This window comes from Brienomyrus brachyistius, chromosome 4, assembly GCF_023856365.1.
Source record: "Brienomyrus brachyistius isolate T26 chromosome 4, BBRACH_0.4, whole genome shotgun sequence".
NCBI lineage: Eukaryota > Metazoa > Chordata > Actinopteri > Osteoglossiformes > Mormyridae > Brienomyrus > Brienomyrus brachyistius.
In genome coordinates this window covers 36720426-36744867 of record NC_064536.1, presented here as the reverse complement: position 1 = coordinate 36744867, position 24442 = coordinate 36720426, and the positions used below count along the sequence as shown (strand labels likewise).

At 41.4% G+C, this 24442-nt stretch overlaps 2 protein-coding genes across 5 annotated transcripts in view; one reads left to right on the top strand and one right to left on the bottom strand.

The window, feature by feature from the left end:
• LOC125739680 (uncharacterized) overlaps positions 1 to 22779 on the bottom strand; it is a 29334-nt gene extending 6555 nt beyond the window's left edge. Inside the window, exons 1-5 of one of the 3 annotated variants that reach the window (XM_049010040.1) lie at positions 22637 to 22754; positions 19453 to 19554; positions 6588 to 6682; positions 1485 to 1555; positions 834 to 1115 (exon numbers count right to left, since the gene is read on the bottom strand). In XM_049010040.1, the coding sequence (XP_048865997.1) occupies positions 834 to 1115; positions 1485 to 1555; positions 6588 to 6682; positions 19453 to 19554; positions 22637 to 22669 (583 nt within the window). In that variant the 5' untranslated portion in view covers positions 22670 to 22754. Of the gene's footprint in view, positions 1 to 833; positions 1116 to 1484; positions 1556 to 6587; positions 6683 to 19452; positions 19555 to 21993; positions 22610 to 22636 lie in introns of those variants that run through there. The other 2 variants (XM_049010041.1, XM_049010042.1) reach the window with 2 other exon arrangements.
• map3k15 (mitogen-activated protein kinase kinase kinase 15) overlaps positions 1 to 24442 on the top strand; it is a 258410-nt gene that overhangs the window by 53276 nt on the left and 180692 nt on the right. The gene's annotated exons all lie outside the window — the stretch shown is intronic.

Here is a 24442-nt window from a genome sequence, read left to right as displayed (position 1 = left end):
CGGGGGATAAAGGCGGCCCGCAGAGAGCTGGGGGCCGGGGGATAAAGGCGGCCCGCAGAGAGCTGGGGGCCGGGGGATAAAGGCGGCCCGCAGAGAGCTGGGGGCCGGGGGATAAAGGCGGCCGGTGGAGAGCTGGGGGCCGGGGGATAAAGGCGGCCTGCAGAGAGCTGGGGGCCGGGGGATAAAGGCGGCCTGCAGAGAGCTGGGGGCCGGGGGATAAAGGCGGCCCGCAGAGAGCTGGGGGCCGGGGGATAAAGGCGGCCCGCAGAGAGCTGGGGGCCGGGGGATAAAGGCGGCCCGCAGAGAGCTGGGGGCCGGGGGATAAAGGCGGCCTGCAGAGAGCTGGGGGCCGGGGGATAAAGGCGGCTGGCGGAGAGCTGGGGGCCGGGGGATAAAGGCGGCCTGCAGAGAGCTGGGGGCCGGGGGATAAAGGCGGCCTGCAGAGAGCTGGGGGCCGGGGGATAAAGGCGGCTGGCGGAGAGCTGGGGGCCGGGGGATAAAGGCGGCCTGCAGAGAGCTGGGGGCCGGGGGATAAAGGCGGCCTGCAGAGAGCTGGGGGCCGGGGGATAAAGGCGGCCTGCAGAGAGCTGGGGGCCGGGGGATAAAGGCGGCCTGCAGAGAGCTGGGGGCCGGGGGATAAAGGCGGCCTGCAGAGAGCCGGGGGCCGGGGGATAAAGGCGGCCTGCAGAAAGATCCCTACTGCTCTCAGCTTCTGGGTCACGGTTATGTTCATGCGGGTCGGGGGGCAGACTGAGCTGTAGGAGGCTCTGCCCCACAGAGACGGGTCTCAGGGGGTTTAAGGGGGAAGGGGAACCGGCAGAAGGGTCACTTACCATCAACATTGAGGCGAGTGATTCGTATAAGTTTATCATTGATTCGACACTCATACTCCCCTTCATCCTCTTTTTTCACATGATTAATGACCAAAGAGAAGTTGTTCTGTCTGATGGATCCAAGCTGAGTTCGATTCACATAATGACCAAATTCACACTGGTTCCCATTTTTATATGAACAGGCAAGTTTGCCTTCAAACATCCACAGAACCACAACCTCCTCTGTAGCTGCTGGTTCATCACAGGGCAGCGTGACAGTATGTCGAATATGACAGTTGAAACCTGATTAAAATACAGAATAAAAAAATAAAAAGGATTATTATAATAATTACTTTACACACAGTGCCAGTTCTCCACACTGATTGGTCCATTCACTGTACCATGTGACTCTGCACTAATCACATACCACAGCTTAACTTCAACTTAAATAACATCATACAGCAGGTACAGTAACCAAGCAGCTGGTTAAGTTACAGTCTTTAGAGCACAACAGAGACACAGACAGTGAGAACCCCCCCCCCCCACGACAGGGGAGAATGTTACAGCAGACACCCCCATCAGACACTCACACCACCGTATAATTAACAAAGCAGTGAAGCACTGACATACACAGCTAATTACACACAGGGTCAGTGTGAGGCTGTTACTCACTTGAATCTGCCCCTAAGACAGCAGGGAGACAGTGACCAAGGCAGAGGATCAGCAGAAGCCTGAACATCATCCTGCAGTTAGAGAAGATCGAGATGAAAGAGGTCAGGATTCACAGGTATGAAGGATGGGAATAAAAATACAAACTCAGCCCGGCTGTCTGCAGTCTGCATCCTCAGGGTCAAATGCTGTAACATTTAAATAACGTTAAAATAACATCATGACCATCTACAGTGTCAGTCTTATAGATTAAGGAAAACCCATGCAAGTAAGTAATTACCTTAGGTAACTAACCCAGGCAGTAACTTAACTGACATCAATATACAGTATAACCTGGCTGAATATCAAGTGAACACTGACAGATCTTACAGGATCTTAAGCAGTTATTCTGTGATTGATGCCCCAAAACACTTTTGCAGCTTTTCTTAAAATTTGTGATACAACTTATGCAGTTCTATGTGACTTTTATTTGCAGTAAAACTACAATAATTAGCAAAACTGCATGTTCAGGCATTTTTTAAAGCTACTGTCATTAAAAAAAAAAGAGAAGCAACTTTCTTTGTATAACTCTCTTTACATCACAAATAATCACATTGCTTATTGTTTTTTCTGTGTTCATTTTCATTTATAATCCATGAACCATGGACTCGGGTTATATTATTTATAGTGGTATCAATCAATTAAAAAAATAAATCCAGTTAATCACAATAATAGGCTGTGATTAATCATGATTAATCACAAGTTTACCAATACGTCAGGCTACTGTATTGGTAGCGGGCTTGTGACAACCATTTTTAGATATTGTTAATGTCCCCTTTGAACCATTTATAACATTTTTAGTATATTTGTACATTTTTACACATTAGTGTACAGTATACTGTAATAAACAGTGTACTCTTTCTGCTACGTGTTCTTACGTATGAGACAGGTGAAAATCTGATTGAAAGTGTAATAAACAAAACACAGAAAAGACTTGGGAGATCTCATATCTACCATAGCAAAGTTACAAGCTGGCTGGTAAGTGTTACCTTTAATTGTCAATGAAATTACAAATAAATGATACGCTAACATATATAAGCATGTATTGCAAATTAGCATCACTGCAATCCAATGAGCATTAGTGTCCTTTGGCACATTACCGAACTTAAGCAGCGCATAGAAAATAAATCTGACTTGTACATATTAACTAAGATATCAAACAAGTAAATGAAAAACTAAGAGCCATTGCATTCGAAGACACAAGAAAAGTATGACACAGGAAAACTTTGGCCTTGCACACATCCATGCTTTACTCACTACTAGAGGTTCCCTATCCAACAACAGAAAGTAGATGCATCAAATTAAAGGCAATGTATCAAAATTAGTGTGAACTGGTATGGCACATCAAAATAAAGGTCAATTACAATATACAACCTTCCACCGCCGACCCAAAGAAATCAAACAGCAGAACAAACAGAATAGAACAGAAACGCCGCGCTGCCGTTTCCATGACCACAGTTCTTGTACAGTGTACAATACCGAATGATCAGAGGGCTGGTGGTAAGTCTGGGCGGTCAGTAAACAGGCAGGTCATTAAGTGAGGAGTGTCTGTATTTGCATGTGTTTTTTTTTGGAAGATGAAACAAATACAGGTGTGGTCTTAGCACAAAGAAATGCATGACAAACTGGTAAGAGGAATCACATGCTTTTTAAATATAACATCTTGGTTTTGATAACTGAACCATTCAGTTTCATGTGAATGTAATCCAATGGTAATAACTTAATTATGAAAAGTAATCATTATTTTTACTTGCACACATTATTTTTAATATTCCTATATGTTCATTGATACATTTATTTCATGGTATGGTCTGCTACAGAATTAACATTTATCCTGAGCAAATGCCTGTTCCGTACTCTGGAAATCTTTGCTGTGTGTAATTAGGAGCTTAAGAGATGGTGGACATAGATTCTGCACCACATATGTGATGTGCAGCACTGGACTGAAAATGGAAATGAAAGAGCATGTTGCTCTGTTTTGTCCTGCTCTGTGTTGCATCATGGTCCTGGAGGAACGTTATCTCATTTCACTATATACTGTGTGTATGGTTGAAATGACAATAAAAACCTACTTGACATGTTTTCACGATGACCTCAAAGAGGAAGAGCAACAACGCATGGAGGATTCCCCTGAAAAAAATGCTCTCCGCTCCCTCATGTTCAATAAACGGCTCTTCAGTTACATGGACCAAATGTCACTCATCAAAAAGCATATTGCTTTGTTCGATCGTTCAAGTGTTTTGAAACTAGATAAACAAGCTGCAGAGAAACTTTGAATACACCCTGAAGATGCATACATTCTGTAACTACTCTCTACACTGACATTACATACAAAAAAGAATCACAGTTGCTAGTTTAATTTGGTTAAATTGTTAGATTGTTTAATTCTATTTTATTATATTTAATAAACTTTGTACATGTTTGCAGGAGCTAAATCTGGTGTAATGCATGATTCTGGTTAAAATATGAATCACTTTTTTTTTCATTCAGGATCCAGATTGTGATTTTCAATTCTTGAGCATTTTCATTATTACTATCACTATTATTACTTGTATTACATACTTTCATTTTGATGATATAGTTTGTTCTGTGTGGAAATGCACGAAAATGACAGATATTTAATCATTATTAGTGTTCAAAGTTAGCAGCACTAGAGATACTATTGAAAAAATGATGATGACTGCATTGGACGATCAGCCATTTTCCACAGTGGAGGATGGGGTTTTAGTCGGCTCATTTGCCACTTATACGAAGTCTAAAAGTACTGACCTGTGTTGTGAAGTTTAGAATTCATTTAATCTGGCCTGTAGATCGATCTTGTTTTCCACAGCATAAAAAATGCATTGTGGTAACCTGAGCTAGCAAGCTCAGCAAGTTGTAGCACTTTTTCAGAATGAAAAGAAAAAAAAAAAAAAAGAAAAAAAAAAAAAAATATATATATATATATATATATATATATATATATATATATATATATATATATATATATATATCTGCTTATCCTCTTGCCAGTGAAGTTTCCCTTATTGCAATGCACTATAAATTACAATTCTGTATTACAACCCATCTTGTATGCATTTACAATGGTAGGCTGCTTTTTGTAAGATCGATGGATTTTAATGTATAGTATATACTTTTTACTAGAGGTGCACCGATCCCATATTCAGAATTACCAGCACCAATCCATATCTAATTAGACCAGTGATTCTCAGACTCGGTCCTCGGGACCCACTGCCCTGCTTGCTTTCCAGTTATCCCTGCCCTACACACTACTGATTGACTGAACACACCTGATCCAGGTAATCAGAAGCTGAATGACAGCTGGGACTTGTGTGTGGGGCAGCGACAGCAGGAAAACAAGCAATGTGACTGATCCACGTCCAATCGCTCCTATTTCTTGTTAAATCGATTTGTACCATCGCTCATCAGCCCTTCCATATTTTATATGTGTTTTTGCGGCATTCAATCTGAATGCTAACACTGCCACTCAGTTTTTTTTGTGACATAAAGCAAAGTCAAAAACAAGAATGAAAAGCACGCTGTTACTTTACAATAATTTTGGTGCAATGAAGTTTCTCTCTTTTTTGGGTGTTCTTATACTACTTTCATTGTATAATACTAGTAATCTGAAGTGATAGTTCTCATTTTCAAGCATGTATGTACATTATCTCATGCTGTAGTCTGATTTCCATCTAACCGCTTAATCACAACTGGGTCCATGGGGGGGGGGGGGGGGGGGGGACTGGAGCCTATCCCAGGAACAAGGGGCACAGGCGGGAATTAACCCTGGGTTGCAGTCACCAACACACTAGAGGGCGCACACACAATTACAAGGCCAATTTAGACTCGCCAATTCACCTGCCCTGCACACTTTCAGACCATGGGTGGAAACCGAAGCCCCCCGGCGGAAACCCATGCAAACACTGTACAACAACTGGTCTCAGTTTGGCTCAAAAGATGGTGATAGGCTATTTGTATTTACTACAGGAACGTCTCCTTTCAAAGCAGAGCACTTCATGCTATTTGTAGACTAAACCATTGTTAATGACCAAATCACTGTCTTAAGCGATGCTGTTGTGCTGATGTTTGCCTCCTGATACTGTCTAAACATCTCTTGACTAGCAGCCGATGAAGCAACATCATGGAGTTTGCTGAGGTAAGAAGGCAGAAATCAATTTCATAACAACTTAATATTATATAGAAATACTAGACATAAGGTGGCTCCTGTGCAATCTATTGAAAATTGCCTTGCAATAAACCCTTAGTTATCAGATAATATAGGGATGTTGATTAATATTGCAATATTGTGTCATTGCAATATTACTACATTTTTAAACATAAGAAATACTTAATGTATAAATTATGCCATTTTTTAATCTCATAATGAAATGTAAAGTTACTGTAACAAAACTTTCATTTTGGAAAAATACTGTATTTTTATGAGTTGGTTTATTTCTGTAATTTCACAGTATTTTATTGGCGCTCCTGCTGTCAGAATATTTCCAGATATTTAAGGTATTTTTTTTGTTTACAGTGTAGCTACACACTATGTAGTTGTATTGGACATTCAGTACTCTGTAGGGATGTGTCTCGCGTGATGCACGTTCAGTACTCTGTAGGGATGTGTCTCGCGTGATGCACGTTCAGTACTCTGTAGGGATGTGTCTCGCGTGATGCACGTTCAGTACTCTGTAGGGATGTGTCTCGCGTGATGCACGTTCAGTACTCTGTAGGGCTGTGTCTCGCGTGATGCACATTCAGTACTCTGTAGGGATGTGTCTCGCGTGATGCACATTCAGTGGTCACTACACCACATGCATCAGGACAAACAGAAAGGATGAATCGTGTGTGTTATCAAGGAACACTTATGAAAGTTACATCAGATGGGACCCCCTTAGCCAGAAGCTCTGCCTGTTGTGCTCTATAGCATCCAAGTAACACCTAAGAAGGAGATCAGACAGAGTCTATGAAGTGATGACAGGCAGACCCATGTCACGGCCAAGAAGGACTGATGTGTGCAAAGACAATGAACACACACATGCATTGATGAGGACTGCCACAGCATACCTCCATCCTCTTTCATCTGGGCCAGGAACCAGCAAGTCCATCTTCATCAGGTTTTCCCTGTAGACTACTAGCCACAGTGGGGGTACAGATAGGCTCTGTTGGAATTAGAGTTATAATTATTAATAATCCTTACAGATTACAATCTGTCAGACAATGCAGACTGAAACCTTCACAGTTCATCTGATAAAAATATATAGTGAAACAGACCAGCTTAAGTTAAATATACAATATCTATTAACTGAATAACTGGATCTTTTTTTTCTTTTGTATTTTTTAGGCAGCAATCTTTTACTTTTATTTATTATTATAAACAGCACAGTACACCAATGATTATACAAGAATAATTTCGTCATATTGCATTATACAACAAAATTATTGTGTTTCACTTATCCATAGCGTCTTTTGGAAATTTTGAAGTATTTTCCATGAAGGAACATACATGGAACTCAAATACAAAAAAAAAAAGAGGGGGAGGAGGGAGTAGGGAATGTGCAGAGAGAAAATTCATGTGTTGTCACTTACGTCATACAGGTTATAGTTAAACAATTGTTTTCTATTTTTATAGAGAAATTGTTGGGAGTCTTAAATCAAATCATTAATTCTGTTGGATGTCTGTAAATTTCGTAGACTAGACCATAATTTAATAAAGTTTTTTGTTTGTAAATGGATTGAGAAGGTAACTTTTTCCATTACATATATTTCATTGACAATATCTATCCATTCAGTTATTGTGGGAGGATCTGGAAGTAACCAGTGTTTTGTAATATTTTCCTTTGCAGCAGATGTTAATATTTTAAATAAATATCCATTAAGCTGTATTGGTAGGGAGTTGACATTTCCTAAAATGAAAGTAGAGAACTGAAATGCTATTTTCGTTGAAAAAATGTCTTCCAGAATTTTATGCATCTTCAAACCAAAAATCCTTTATAAATGAGCAATCCCAGAATATGTGCCAATGATTGGCATTCTGATTCCCGCATCATCTCCAACATTTGTAGTCTCCTCCTGTAGTGTTTTTTTTCCCCCATATAGGGGTAATAAAAAAGGTAACTAAGCATTTCCAGCCAAATTCCTTCCAAATATATGAGTTGGTATATTTCCATTGAGATTTACAGCAATTGTCCCTTTCAGTCTCCGAGATTCCTAAATTGCCTTCCTGCTCCCATTTATTTTTAAGATATATAGTAGAGTGTGATTTTCCAATTGTGAAACCTTTATATAATCCAGATATAATACCTTTACTCGGTTCTGAAGAGTGTGCTCTTAAGACTTCTTTCAGTATAGGGTTGTTCATATCTAACGAGTAAGGTTTGATAGAATGATTGAAATAGTGACGTATTTGTAGATGTCTATAAAAGTCTTGGTTTTCCAAATTATATTTTTCTTTTATAGTTTGAAAATCATCCAACTTTCCTTTGTTATTGAGTAGAATGTTGTTATTCCTTTGGGTATCCATTTTTCAAACCTACTATCCATTTGGTTAGGTTTAAAATTAGTATCATATAAACACCATCTAAGTATTCTTAGATTATCATGTAACCTTTTCTCTCCTTAATCAAGTTCCAAATTTTCAGATGGAATTTTAACCACGGGTTTTGTATATTATTCATAACAGGCTGTAATTCTCTGTTACCTAATATTGCCGGTATTGGGGGGTTTGGAGATATTGACAGTTCTCTCTCTTTCCATCTAGCGTAGTAGTTTTGGTTGCAAAAGTACATTAATGGCCTAATTTGAGCTGCTCAATAGTAATCCCTTAAATGTGGTATCCCTTTCTCTTTTGGTAGTTGTAAAGTCTTAAATCTTATTCGGGTTTTTTTCCCTTGCCAAATGAACCTAGAAATAATTTTATCCCATTCTGAAAATTGTTTTATAGAAATTTCCATAGGGAGAGACTGGAATAGGAATAGAAATCTTGGAAGAATGTTCATTTTTACAGTTTCAATTCTTTGAATAAAACTCATGAAAGGGTTAACGGTCCATCTCTGTATATCCATTTTAATTTTGGCTACTAAGGGATCGTAATTAGTCCCTGTCAGTTTTATCATATATCTAGGTAATATAATTCCTAAGTATTTTAATGTAGTTTGATTCCATTTCAAATGAAAATCGTCTTGTAACTGTTTTGAATCATTATAATTTAAAGTTAGTATTTGTGTTTTCTGAATATTTATTTTGTATCCTACATATTTACCGTATATATCTAGCATCTTAAATAATTCTGGAAATGAAGTTGAAGGTTCCGTTAGGTAGATTAAAATATCATCTGCTTATAACGCTATCTTGTGTTGTTCTTGGTGTATTGAAATACCCTTAATATTAGCTGTCTGTCTAATCCACTGGGCAAGAGGGTCTATGTACAATGCAAAAAGCAATGGGGACAATCCACAATCTTGTCTTGTCCCGCGTTCTAATTTAATAACGTCAGACAAATGTCCATTTATTTTTATACAAGTGGTTGGGTTGTTATACAATGTTTCAATACTCTAAATAAAATCTTTGCGAAATCCAAATCTCTCCTTAAATAAAAACCTCCAGCTAACAGAATCAAAAGCTTTCTCTGCATCTAAGCTAACCAAAAGTGCTGGACATTTATTTTTTTGAATGTGACTTAATATATGTAATGAGCGTCTAATATTATCATGGGTTTGTCTTTGAGAGATAAAACTCGTCTGATCTGTGTGGATAATCTGAGAAAGAATTGCTTGAATTCCTTTGGCTAGAATTTATGTATATAATTTATAATAATTAAGGACTGAGATTGGTCTATATGATCCGCAGTCCTGTTTGTATTTTCCTTCTTTCGGAATGACGGAGATAGTAGCTTCTCTGCAAGTTTTTGGGATTATACCTTTTTTAAGGCTAAATTAAATATCTTCACTAAATTTGGTAGAAGTTCTAGACAGAAGGTCTTATACCACTCAGAAGACAAACCGAGATATTTGCTTTTTTCTAGAAGGGGTTCTGAATATAATGGTTTATAATAATTTTCGAAAGCAATCAGGATTTCATTTTGTTTGTGTAAAAGGGTTTTGGAATCCAGGTCTTTAATCTTATAGATAGTAGCATCTGTTTGTTGCTTTTTTACTTTCCTTGCTAAGAATTTAGTGAACCGTGGTCCCGAGCCATAGTACCTTTGTTTTGTAAATATATTTTTCTCAATTTCTCTTGAATATAGGGTATTTATTTCATTTCTAACCTTCATAAGTTTTGCCAAATAATGTAATTTGGTTCTGTCTTGTGTTTTGTCTCTAATTCTTCTAATTCCTTATTTAGTTCTGATAGTCTTATTTCCCTTTCCTTCTTTTTATATGCACAGAAGGATATAATTTTTCCCCTAATTACAGCTTTCATTGCATCCCATACATTTTCCGAGCTAACCTCGTTATTGTCATTTTTTTTAAAGAATACTTATGTCTTTCTTGATATTTGATATAAACTGCAAGTCGTTTTCTGAATTTTAAAGTGTGTATACAATAAGTAAACGTGTGTAAAAGATGTATAAAATGTTTTATAAAGCATATAGTCAACGATAATAAAGAATTTAAGCATAATATCCTAGACGTACCCCGGCCTATAGCTGGTAGAAATGGAGCTATCCTACGGCCTACAAGATAAAAGCATATGGCACCAAACTGGAATCAATAGTCTTTAAAAGAATAAAATACATTACATGAATTTATTAATGCGATATTTTAAATATGTTTTAAGGCGTAATAAAACTATTCATTAACAATAATTTTAACGGGGTCACCGGACACGTCAAGCTTTTCTAGGCTGGCAGTTTTGAATGGTAGTTGTGAATTGTTAACGGGTTATTTTTTAACAAATGTCCTATTTTATATCGGTAAAATACAGCCATCCTATTTTTGGATTTATGCGTATTGCATGTGTAGACATGTCAGTCAGCTAATGTCCGCGGCAGTGGGTAACAGGGCGTCGGCGCAAGAGCTTTTGCAGTCATGAGCGATAAGCCCATGAGAAGGAAGAGTCAATGAAACAAAATGGCCACCGGTTAACAAAATGTTGCAGGGTGCCTGCAGAGTGACTAACATCTCGTTTAACCGCTGGTCCTGAATGTGAGAAGCAGACAGACAGCAGTCCCATCATGGCAGAAAGCACATTACCTCTATTTGTTAATCTGTTTTATTCTTAAATAGTATAAAATAATATATTCCTAATTGAAATAAAAGTCGATGTCTAACACCACATCTCTGGGACTCTAGCATAGTCCCGGACACCCCGCTGTGGGCCTGTGGGGCTGGATGAAGTATCTAACTTCAATTGCTTAATCAGCGGGATCAGAAAGTGCCGCAACTAAAATGGTTGTATGACAAATTAGTATAAAGTTTTAAGCCAATAAGATTTAATTAATAAAACAATTTAGTTGTATTTTGTTTGTTTCATTTTCAATAAAATGCACCCACTTCATTATTAATTTAATAGATGTAGGAACTAATGAGCAGTATTTAGTAACATACATCAAAAACATCTTCAAGATTCCAATATGGAAGGTGTCTGACAAAGTTTTCAAGCAGATTTCATAAAACAAGGCACCGCAAGGAGTCCGTTCGATTCGGAGATGGCACCGTAGTCCCGGATAGGAACTATGGTGAGCGGTATTTACCTATGTACTTCAAAAACATTTTAAAAACTTTGTTAGACTAATACCTGTTATTTTAATAATTTAAGGGATAAAAAACATTTGTCGTGTTTGTCAATGTGTTACTTTAAGTAAATGCGTTATTTTCTAACGGCAAAAGCCCTGTCATGTTTCAGGTGCGAAATTATATGGACTAGCAACTGTCTCTGGGGGAGCAGCCCCAGATAGGTAGTATTAAGCAGCATTTAGTGACAAGCATCAAAAACACATTTTTAAAAACTAAGGCTTTATTCTGTCAAAGTTATTTTAATAAATATGTTTTTTCAGTAAATGTTTATTCACGCTCATGCACACAAACACACACACCCCGGAGGTTGGGGGGCTTTAGAGTTTAACCCAAAGCACCTTAACTTAGTCGTTTACTAACTTATCGCGAAAAAACAGACAAATAGACTTGTACATTTTAAAGAAAAGACATTAACTGTTTTTGTTAATGTTTAAAGGTATACAAACTACAGTTGTATCGGACATGCACACAAAAACACAAAAAGAGTTTGCTCAATCAAAAAACACCAAACATATATAGTTTACGTTTTTTATTAAAATGTATAAGGATTGTTTTGTTATAACGAAATTTTAAATTAGTATGACTGTGATATAAGTCATTTAGGCAACAAGATTTGAGGAAGAACCTAAATAGCGGCTAGAAATGACTGACCAGGCAGGCAGAAGTGTGCTTTTCTTATCTCACTAGTCATGGAAGGGTGGGATGGGGGACACATAAGTGTGGGGTAGGAACTGTGGAATCAGGCAGGGGTGTAAGAATTTAAAATAACAAGAATATACCCTAAAGAAGGTGTACCTGATTATTTAATTACATTTAATAGGAACTAGTAACCTGCATTTAGCAACATGCAGCAAATATTCTTTAAAGTTTTTAATGTGTAAGTCCTTAGTTATATTAATAAAGACATCCTACAAGGTGCCCCCACGGTCCCAGCTTATATCATCTACAAGCTGGATTTGAGATGCTTGCTGGAGTACAATGTTAAGTTGACAACGGTAACGGAGCTGCAGCCTGTTTGATATTTAATGAAACATAGTTCAAATTCAACAGTGTCAGCAGTCATCCACTATGCAGGGAGACTACAGATTGACTATAACGACCCCGTTTATCCGCTGGCATTATTTTTAAGAATTTTGACAGAATAAAGCCTTAGTTATTTTAATAAATATGTTTTTTCAGTAAATGTTTATTCATGCTCATGTGCACAAACACACACACACCGGTGGTCAGGGGCTTTAGAGTTTAACTTTAGGTCTGTGAAAGTATAGGACCGCGATGTGTATTCAGACCCCAAAACATATTAACTTAGTCGTTCATGAGTCTTATTGTGAAAAACCACGCAAAATAAATACAACAAAAGACATTAACGGCTTTTCTTAATGTTTAAAGGTATAAAAACTTTTGATGTATTTGTTAAACAATCAAACAAAAATGTGTTATTTTAAATTAGTATAAAATATAACCTTAACTTTGGACGCAAGATGAACAACCTACACACACACAGCAAAACCCCGAACGTGCGCACAAGCGCGCTACCAAGGGTTGGCCTTTAGAGTTTGATAATCAAATTCAGTTAAAAAACACTTGACATATAGTTTACGTTTTTACTTAAAATATATAAGGATCACTATTATAGCGAAATCTTAAATTAGTATGAGTGTGATACAAGTCATTTAGGCAACAAGATTTGAAGAAGAACCTAAATAGCGGCTAGAAATGATCGACCAGGCAGACAGAAGTCAGCTTTTCTTATCTCACAAGCCATGGAAGGGGGTGGGAGGGGGGACACATAAGTGTGGGGTAGGAACTGTGGAATCAGGCAGGGGTGTAAGAATTTAGGATACATTTATGTTATTTTAAAGAAGGTGGACATGAATATTTAATTACATTTAATAGGAACTAGTAAGCTTTAATAGGAACTAGTAAGTATTTAGCATCATGCATCAAATAGACATTTAAAACTTTAAAGAATAAGGCCTTAGTTATTTTAATAAAGACATCCTACAAAGTGCCCCACGGCCCCAGCTTATATCATCTACATGCTTGATTCGAGAGGATAGTTGGAGTACCATGTTAAGTTGAAAATGGTAACTGAGATGCCACCTGCTTGATAGTTAATGAAACATAGTCCAGATTCAACAGTGCCAACGGTCATCCAATATGCAGCAAGACTATAGATTGACTATAAACAACCCCGTTTATCGACTGACATTATTTTTTCATTTTTGACAGGATAAAGCCGTAGTTATTTTAATAAAAACTTATTTTTTTTCCAGTAAATGGTTGTTCATGCGCATGTGCACACAAACACACACACACACACACACACACACACACACACACACACACACACACACACACACACACACACACACACACACACACACCGGTGGTCAGGGCTTTAGAGTTTAACTTTAGGTCGGTGAAAGTATAGGACTGCGAGGTGTATTCAGGCCCCAAAATATACTAAGTTAGTCGTTCACGAGGCTCATAGCGAAAAACCAAGCAATATAGACTTCTAAATTTTAAAGAAAAGACATTAACGGCTTTTCTTAATGTTTAAAGGTATAAAAGACGTTAGCTGCCTTTCTAAAATGGTCAGAAGAAAATTGGCTCAACACTATTAATAGTTTATATGAGGATGGGGTTTTTGCAACAGTCACAACCACTGCACCACCATGCTGCCCCCGACAACAGAACAGAATCACAAATATCAAGAAGTCATGTTGTGGACCATTTAGCTGAATTGGCTACCAGCTATAATAATTCACAGTGCTGTCTCTGATCTGCTTAAAATTCTTAGATAGTCTGGTCTGGATGTGCCAAAGGACTCAAGAACTTTGCTTTCGACTAATCAAAGTGTTGAAATCCAAGAAATTGCAGGGGCATCTTATCAATTTGGTCTTGCCAATGCAATTATTTCAGAATTGATCAATTACGAGCTACAAGAACTACCAGAGACACTGTCTATTCAGATAAATATAGATGGTCTGCCACTGTTTAAAAGCTCCAGTGTGCCGTGGCCATCATTCAGGTGTCACTAAGCCGTCTTCTGTCCATGACCATCCATCCATCCATTTTCCAAACCGCTTATCCTACTGGGTCGCGGGGGGTCTGGAGCCTATCCCAGAAGCAATGGGCACGAGGCAGGGAACAACCCAGGATGGGGGGCACACTCACACACCATTCACACACACATGCGCACCTACGGGCAATTTCTGCAAGTCCAATTGGCCTCAGCTAATTAACCTCAGCATGTTTTTGGACTGTGGGGGGAAACCGGAGAACCTGGAGGAAACCTCACGACGACATGGAGAGAACATGCAAACTCCACACACTTGCAACCCAGGCGGAGACTCGAACCCGGGTCCCAGAGGTGTGAGGCAACAGTGCTAACCACTGCACCACCATGCTGCCCCCGTCCATGACTATTTGAAAGCGTTCATTGATGACGAAAAATCTGTTAATGTCATTGGTTTGGAATTTAAGCGGAAGCATTTCTCAGTTTGTCTTCCTACTGCTTTTGTTTGTGATGCACCTACCAGGGCAAACCTTAAATGTGTAAAAGGTCACGCTGGGTACAGCTCATGTGAGCGCTGTACTCAGAAGGGAGTTTATGTTAATGGTAGGATGACATTTCCTGAAATCACAGCACCCTTAAGAACAGATAGACTATTTTCTGAAAGGACAGATGAACACCATTGTGATGTGTCTCCACTAATGGACATGGATGTGGGATTAGTAACCACCTTTGTTCTGGATTACATGCATTTGATTTGCTTAGGAGTTGTTCGAAAACTTATTTATTTGTGGTTAAAAGGTCTTTTAAAGTGTAAAATATCTTCTGGTGTTATAAATGTTATTTCTGAACAAATGAAATTCATGAAACGATACCAAACCCAAAAAATTTTCACGACGGCCCAGATCTCTGTTGGAAGTTGCACAGTGGAAAGCCACAGAATTTCGCAGATTCTTACTATATACTGGACCTGTTGTACTGTATAATAACCTGCCAAGTGAAAAGTATCTGAACTTTCTTGTGTTGTCTGTGGTTGTAAGAATTTTACTCTGTCGCTCTTTGTAATGAGTACTGTGAATATGCTGATGGCTTGATGAAATATTTTGTAGAAAACTTCAGTGACATCTATGCTAGTGAGTTTGTGGTGTACAATGTACGCAAGACGCAAGAAAATTTTGACCCTTAGACAATGTGTCTTGTTTTCCCTTTGAGAACTTCTTGGGTGAATTAAAAAAAATTGTAGGGCGACCTCAAAATCCCATTCAGCAGATTGTGTGCCGTTTAAACGAAAAACAGATAGAAGGAAGAAATGCACAGCGGCATAATAACTCACAAAAAAACATATCTCTGGACCTGTGCCAGTGGATTAATTGTTTATAGTACAAAGAGTATAAGGACAAAGAGATATTTATCTCATGTTTAGAGGGAGACAATTGATTTGAGCACAGTGGTAAGGTTGGCCTATCTGGACTATCTGATCAATTGCATATTATTTCTCTAACAGACATCAAGAGGAAGCTGATTCTTTTACCATTTAAAGATCGTTTTGTCACTCTACCCCAACTACACAACAGCTGAGCAATGAACCACACGCTCCTGATGCAGAAAATCTACATGAAGATTTCAGCAAAATATAAACTGAAATAAACGTGGAAAGTACGCTGCATCGCCGACAACGAACTCAACCCCATATGGTTACAGTTTCATTTATATTCCATTTACATATTTTTGTGCCTTATTTTGTGCCTCTCCTGGAGCCGACACCTTATCGTGGTGGAGAGGTTTGCGTGTTCCTGTGATCTCAGGAGCTATGTTGTCTTTATGCCCCTGGTAGGGTCACCCAAGGCAAACAGGTCCTGGGTGAGGAACCAGACGAAGTGCGGCTCAAAAAACCCCTATGAAGAAGCAGATCATGGACACACGATTTTCCTTGCCTGGACGCGGGTCACCGGGCCCCCCCCCTGGAGCCAGGCCTGGGGGTGGGGCTCGATGGCGAGCGCCTAGTGGCCAGGCCCACACCCATGGGGCCTGGTCGGGCACAGCCTGAACAAGGCAAGTGGGTCCCCCTTCCAATGGGCTCACCACCCATGGGAGGGTGCAATGGGATCTGGGCGGCAGCCAAAGGCAGGGACCTTGGCGGTCCGATCCTCGGCTACAGAAGCTAGCTCTAGGGACATGGAATATCACCTCTCTGATGGGGAAGGAGCCTGAGTTGGTGCGTGAGGTTGTGAAATTCCGACTAGATATAGTCGGGCTCACCTTGACGCACGGCTTGGGCTCTGGAACCAGTCTCCTCGAGGGGGGTTGGACCCTTTTCCACTCTGGAGTTGCCCGCGGGGAGAGGCGCCGAGCGGGCGTGGGCATACTTATTGCCCCCAGGCTGGGTGCCTGTACATTGGGGTTTACAGCAGTAGACGAGAGGGTAGCCTCCCTTCGCCTTCGGGTGGGAGGACGGGTTCTGACTGTTGTTTGCGCTTATGCGCCAAACGGCAGTTCAGAATACCTACCCTTTTTGGAGTCCTTGGAAGGGGTGTTGGAGAGCGCTCCTCCTGGGGACTCCCTTGTTCTGCTGGGGGACTTCAATGCTCACGTGGGCAACGACAGTAAGACCTGGAGGGGTGTGATTGGGAGGAACGGCCCCCCCCGATCTGAACCCGAGCTGTGTTTTGTTGTTGGACTTCTGTGCTCGTCACAGATTGTCCATAATGAACACCATGTTCAGGCATAAGGGTGTCCATATGTGCACTTGGCACTAGGACACCCTAGGCCGCAGTTCGATGATCGACTTTGAAGTCATGTCATCGGACTTGCGGCTGCATGTCTTGGACACTCGGGCGAAGAGAGGGGCGGAGCTGTCAACTGATCACTACCTGGTGGTGGGTTGGCTCCGCTGGTGGGGGAGGAAGCCGGCCTGGACTGGCTGGCCCAAACGTATAGTGAGGGTTTGCTGGGAACGTCTGGCAGAACCCCCTGTCAGGGAGAGTTTCAATTCCTACCTCCGGCAGAACTTCTCCCATATCTCGGGGGAGGCGGGGGACATTGAATCCGAATGGGCCATGTTCCGGGCCTCCATTGTGGAGGCGGCTGACTGGAGCTGCAGACGTAAGGTGGTCGGTGCCTGTCGCGGCGGCAATCTCCGAACCCGCTGGTGGACAGCGGTGATAAGGGATGCCGTCAAGCTGAAGAAGGAGTCCTATCGGGCCTTTTTGGCCTGTGGGAGTCCAGATGCAGCTGACAGCTACCGGCAGGCCAAGCGGGATGCGGCTTTGGCGGTTGCTGAGGCAAAAACTTGGGCGTGGGAGGAGTTTGGCGAGGCCATGGAGAACGACTTCGAGGAGATTCTGGTCCACCATCCGGCGGCTCCGGGCGGGAAAGCGGTGCAGCATCAACACTATTTATGGTGGGGATGGTGTGCTGCTGACCTCAACTCGGGACGTCTTGGGTCGGTGGAAGGAATACTTCGAAGACATCCTCAATCCCACCGACACGCCATCCGATATGGAAGCAGAGTGTGGGGACTTGGGGGTGGACTCGCCTATTTCTGGGGCGGAGGTCAATGAGGTGGTCAAAAAGCTCCTCGGTGGCCGGGCCCCGGGGGTGGATGAGATTCGCCCGGAGTTCCTTAAGGCTCTGGATGCTGTGGGGCTGTCCTGGCTGACACGTATCTGCGGCATCGCATGGACATCGGGGGCAGTGCCTCAGGACTGGAAGACCGGGGTGGTGGTCCCCCTCTTTAAGAAGGGGGACCGGAGGGTGTGCTCCAACTACAGGGGGATCACACTCCTCAGCCTCCCTGGTAAGGTCTATTCGGGGGTCCTGGAGAGGAGGGTCCACCGGATTGTCGAGCCTTGGATTCAGGAGGAGCAGTGTGGTTTTTGCCCTGGCCGTGGAACAGTGGACCAGCTCTATACTCACACAGGGTTTTGGAGAGTTCATGGGAGTTTGCCCAACCAATCTACATGTGTTCTGTGGACTTGAAGAGGGCATTCGACCATGTCCCTCGGGGAGTCCTGTGGGGAGTGCTCCGGGAGTATGGGGTTCCGGGCCCCCTTTTAAGGGCGGTTCGGTCCCTGTATGACCGGTGCCAGAGCCTGGTCCGCATGGGCGGCAATAAGTCGGACTTGTTTCCGGTGAGGGTTGGACTCCGTCAGGGCTGCCCTTTGTCACCGATTCTGTTCATAGCTTTAATGGATAGAATTTCTAGGCGCAGCCAGGGCCGTTGAGGGTGTCCGGTTCGGTCACCTAAGGATTAGGTTTCTGATTTTTGCAGATGACGTGGTTCTGTTGGCCTCATCGGACCGTGACCTTCAGCTCTCACTGGGGCAGTTCGCAGCCGAGTGTGAAGCGGTTGGGATGAGAATCAGCACCTCTAAATCCAAGACCATGGTTCTCAGTCGGAAAAGGGTAGAATGCTCTCTCCGGGTTGGGGATGGGGTCCTCCCCCAAGTGGAGGAGTTTAAGTATCTCGGGATCTTGTTCACGAGTGGGGGAACGGTGGAGCGGGAGGTCGACAGGCGGATCGGTGCGGCGTCAGCAGTCATGCGGGCCCTGCATCGGTCTGTCATGGTGAAGAGAGAGCTGAGCCAAAAGGCGAAGCTCTCAATTTACCAGTCGATCTACGTTCCTACCCTCACCTATGGTCATGAGCTATGGGTAGTGACCGAAAGAACGAGATCGCGGATGCAAGCGGCCAAAATGAGTTTCCTCCGCAGGGCGGCTGGACTCTCCCTTAGAGATAGGGTGAGGAGTTCAGTCATTCGGGAGGGACTCAGAGTAGAGCCGCTGCTCCTCCGCATCGAGAGGAGCCAGATGAGGTGGCTCGGGCATCTGATTCGGATGCCTCCGGGATGCCTCCCTGGGGAGGTGTTCCGGGCATGTCCCACTGGGAGGAGGCCCCGGGAAGACCCAGGACTCGCTGGAGAGACTGTCTCCCCCGGCTGGCCTGGGAACGCCTCGGGGTCCCCCCAGAGTAGCTAGATGAAGTGGCCGGGGAGAGGGAAGTCTGGGCTTTCCTGCTGAGACTGCTGCCCCCGCGACCCGACCCCAGATAAGCGGAGGAAAATGGATGAATGGATGTGCCTTATTTGTCTTGTCTCTCTGTATACTGTACTATATAAAGCAGAGATGACAATAAAGTTTACTTTGACTTTGACTAAAGGAAAAGAAGATTCTTTACCTCTGAATCTGAAGAAACGTGCACCTCGCAAACCACCTCCTCCACCACCAGTGACACTGCTCTCTTCTGCCCAGCCAAGATGTGATTCACCACCTTCTGTGTCTGCAGTAACGTCAGCGCAAACCCCAAGAGAACCACATATCACAAAGGCCTCAGCTGTACAGCGTGATAACTTCTTACAATACTTGAAGATGTGAAAGCCACCCTGAGTGTGCATGGAAGAATGTTACAGACATTTCTTAGACAGCAAGACAAGCCATACACTGTGCCTTCCCTTCCAGAGGAAATGCTTCCTCTAAAAAATTTGGATGACGTCCAGGCCCTGGAAAAGTTAGAGGATCAAGAATATTTTAAGAATATGGTTTCTACACATATTCTAATGTGTATGAAACTTCAAATTCATGATTTTCTAAAAAGGATGAATTGTAATAGTTTTTTATTGTGACAGTATGGGCAGTTTTATTAATAAAATACATCCATCCATCCATCCATCCATTTTCCAAACCGGTTATCCTACTGGGTTGAGGGGGGTCTGGAGCCTATCCCAGAAGCAATGGGCACGAGGTAGGGAACAACCCAGGATGGGGTGCCAGCCCATCGCAGGGCACACTCACACACCATGCACTCACACAAGCACACTTACGGGCAATTTAGCAAGTCCAATCAGCCTCAGCATGTTTTTGGTCTGTGGGGGGAAACCAGAGTACCCGGAGGAAACTCCACGACATGGGGAGAACATGCAAACTCCACACACATGTAACCCAGGCGGAGACTTGAACCCGGGTCCCAGAGGTGTGAGGCAACAGTGCTAACCACTGCACCACCATGCCGCCCCTAATAAAATACAATTTTTATATATTTTTTCTATTTGCATTTCTACCAAGGTGTGTGTTGTAAGTGAAATAGGCGGAAGAACAGTTGATGAAGCAACACGGAGAATGAAGGCATATCTCATGTCGAATGAACTGGCTTGTCAGTACAACTATGTTGGTCGCCATGGAAAAAGGCAGTTCCAAGAACTTTCTTTGTTTGTTTGAAGTATTTTACGGTATTAGGGAAATAATATTGTACAAATATTTGGAATTCAAGATTTGCAGATAACTAATATTTTTATAATACCTTACATGAATGGAAATGGAATCAGAATGTAAACATACTGGCCATAATTTATGAAACAAACATACAATAGAAATCTTACAAAGCTTGGCATTTATCAGTTTGGACATGAGTAAAGACCTTGAAGTGTTTCAGTGCAGTCTTTCTTGCAGCAAGTGGAGGAATTTTAGTTTTCTAACTGGTGTACAAGCATGTGAAATATGTATAAATAGAACTATGTAGCTTACTTGTATACTTGTATATTTTCTAAACCATTGACAGACTGTCATAAGTAATTTTCTATTGATTGCAGTTAAAGTTAATTTTGGTGTTTTCACTGAGGTAGGCAGGGCATAAAAATTAGATGTTTAACAATGTAAAATCTGCTTTTTGTTACTATATAAAAAGTCAGATACATCACTTTAGTGATGCTTAATACTACTAATTCAAACTAACATTTCAATATTTCATGTGTCCCAAGAAGGTGCCCTAAAGAGGAATTCTTTAATGACCAAAACAAACCGAAGGTACTTTACACTGGTTAATAAAATGGATCTTATAACATATGAATAACAACATGCTATCTACATTCATGCATTAACAACCCTTCACTTTACAATATTACACTCAGTAAACACCCATATAAAACACATGTGGCCTGCTTCTGATGGGGACCGCATCAATTCCATTTATGCTTCTGACACAAAATCCTACACTGTACCCATCAAACACCCAGAAAGGACCCATATACAATATGTTATTTGGGGCCCAGAAAAATTCTATATATTCTACCCACTACATCCCCTTGTTGGACCCATTGCAGACCCATTGTTAACCCACCAATGTGGAAACTGAGGACAAAATATGATGGGTCCAAGATGGGGCAACCTATTGGGGTCCATGATTTGGCCCGTCATAAAACCCAGGTGGGGCCCACGTGGACATGTTGGCTGGGTTCTGGAACGAATCATCAGAGTTTACATTATTTCTAATGGGAAAATTCCCTTTCATATACAAGTGATTTGAATTTTGAATTTCCGGAATGGATTATGCTCGCAATCCGAGGTTTTACATATATAGAAAATTAATAAACGTGTTAAATGCTAAACGTTTTATTCATACGTTATTCTATTCCCTACTCGAGAATACACGGCGGGATGATTGATAGATGAATGACTGACATACGGACAAGTATAACCTGTCGGAGTTTCTCTTCCGTAGTTAATTTCATCTGCGTCACAAATCGCGCGGAAGTTTCCGTATCATACTGGAGACGGGAGTAATGTAAAACATCACTTTACATCTAAAACACTTGGATGAGCTTTGAGGTTTCAATCAAATTGAAATTGCTTCTTCATAATGCGGGACTGCCACACAGAGTCATGGTAAATTCCCGTCACACGAGTCTGCCTAATATGGGTTTAAAAATGAAAATAGCCTACTCACGGAAATTGGTATGGTGGTAAACATTTTAGCAGAAAACAAAGAGCAATCTTTGTCCTAAAATACAAACCCAGCTTCAAATTGTGATCATTTACAATCAGAAATACCAAACAGGGAAAGCTATCATTGTTTACAATAAAATGTTTGTTACAGAAACAGTATTCTGATCCGACTCTAATTTCATCCTGTTAGAAAGGCCAGCAAGTTAGGTTAATTCTGTATTCACAAGACAAAGAGAATCTAAAACAAAAAGATTAAAATGGGTGCATGTGAAACCCGTTTCGTATTATATCCGTAGCTCGGTCTATACATGTACCAGGGGCGTCGGAAGTGGGGGGGGGGGGCAGATTCCCCCTTACCAAAAAAAATAAAAGAAATTACCAAAAATTACCTCCTAGATAGGAGCGTTTGTCTCCCTACTAGGGAGCGCGTTTTCAAATTTATACTACGAAATCCATGCGCCAGCTCGACGCGTATGCAGAGCGCAAGGACGAAACATACCTAATGGAGACTAGTCCCGTATCAAACTCATTTTATCTTAAGGCTCAGACTGAACTCTAAATCGTGCAAAATCTTTTTTTTTTTTTTTTACATCTTTGCGTATCAGGTAGCTTTTAAAATAAATAAGTATAAGCTGTTGTCCTACCGTCCAGTGTTTCTCTTCCGCAGTTAATTTCATCTGCGCCACAAAGTGCACGGATGTTTCCGTATCATACTAGAGACGGATGTACAGGATCGCTTCCGGGATCCGACTTCTGACACCATTGTCCCGCCGGGCAGACCGAAGCATCGCGGGAACAGAAAAAAATAACGAGATTTGCTTGCTGGGGAAAACACTCTTTAATACCGGTCCTTAACAGGACACCCAACGAGTACCGATCTAAATACACACAGCAGAAACACAAGGTTGTCAGACGACGAACTGTAAAGTACACACACAGTGGGAGATTCACACAAGCGAAATACATGCAAGGATCAGACAGGGTACACACAAGACACGGGCAACACACGCTCGACAACAGGGAAATGTATCCATTAACATTAACAACAAAACAATACAAGAATGGCTATTTACACTTGCACACATACTGAGACATACGCTCTACAGCACTACAATATGAAAAACATGCTGCAGTAGTAAAAGGTGATGTAGCAGTATAAGAATCTAAAACCAATTTCCTTATGACCACTTATTATTGTTTCTCAGTACATTTCAAATTGAATTTGTCTATAAATACATCATACTGTAAAATATTACCTCCTTCATCAAACAGATGTAATACAGACCAAATATCTTTCTCAATCCAATCACAGTAACACAAGGATTTTTTAAAAACAAGATATACCTATTATTCCATATTGGAGAGCTGTGTGGAGTAAAATTATGGTTGTATATAAATTTCCAGTATAAGAGAACTTGCTGATGAAATTTGGACAACTTAATGGGCAACTTAGAGATACAGAAATCACAGCTTAATAGAAACATAATACCACCACACATCTCAAAAACTTTGGAAAGGAGAAAGAACCAGAGATTTCCAGAGTCTTGTAAAAAATTATGGAACCACTTTAACTTTATCATACAGTTCATTGCGTCATAGTCAATCACATTTAGGCCACCTTCTTCTATCGTTTTTACCGCCTCCCCTTTTCTTAAGTTCTCCCCAGACAAGCTTGATGGGCCGAAAGGCCTCCTCTAATTTGTAAACTTCTTATGTTCTAACTCATCACTATCCTATGTTGGTACCTCCAGCTCTGTTGAAAAGGAGGTGGTCACCACAGGAAGATCCCCATCAGGGGACAGTTCCCTAGGCCTAAAAGTAACATTCTGGGAACGGTATGCTTTAAGCATATTTATATGACAGACGCTCATGTTATGTTTGCGATCTGTAGTACGAATGGCAAAGTCTGCGTCACTCAGTTTCCACCTCATAAGGATCAGAAAACCCAGCAGACAGAGATGTTCCAGGAACTGCCAACATTCAACTCTGGGCTACGTTTGGGGTATCCCTTGCTGTGCTCCAAACCTTATGCAGTTTCTTGTGGAAGGAGCTAAAATAATCAAAGATATTCTATGCCAGAGTCAAACAAAAATTACTCCTTCAAAGGTCCCCAAACGGAATGTCAAAAAACGAGTACGGCACACCCTCATCGCAGTCCTTACCAGTGTCAAGGCAATATTTCCAAATCTGGTGAAATCTTTATATGGCACCTTGATGCTTGGGATGATAAGGACTTGAAACCTGATGTTTTATTTTTATTGTTTTCAACACTTGTGCAAACAGTCTGGACAAGAAATTAGAACCCTAATCATTTTGAATAATGCACAGGAGGCCAAACAGAAAAAGATTTACTAGCGCTTTCACAACTACTGTAGAAGTAATCCTACGCCAATGAATGGCTTCCGTATACATGATAGTCAGCAGAAACTGATTACCAGATTTGGTCCTAG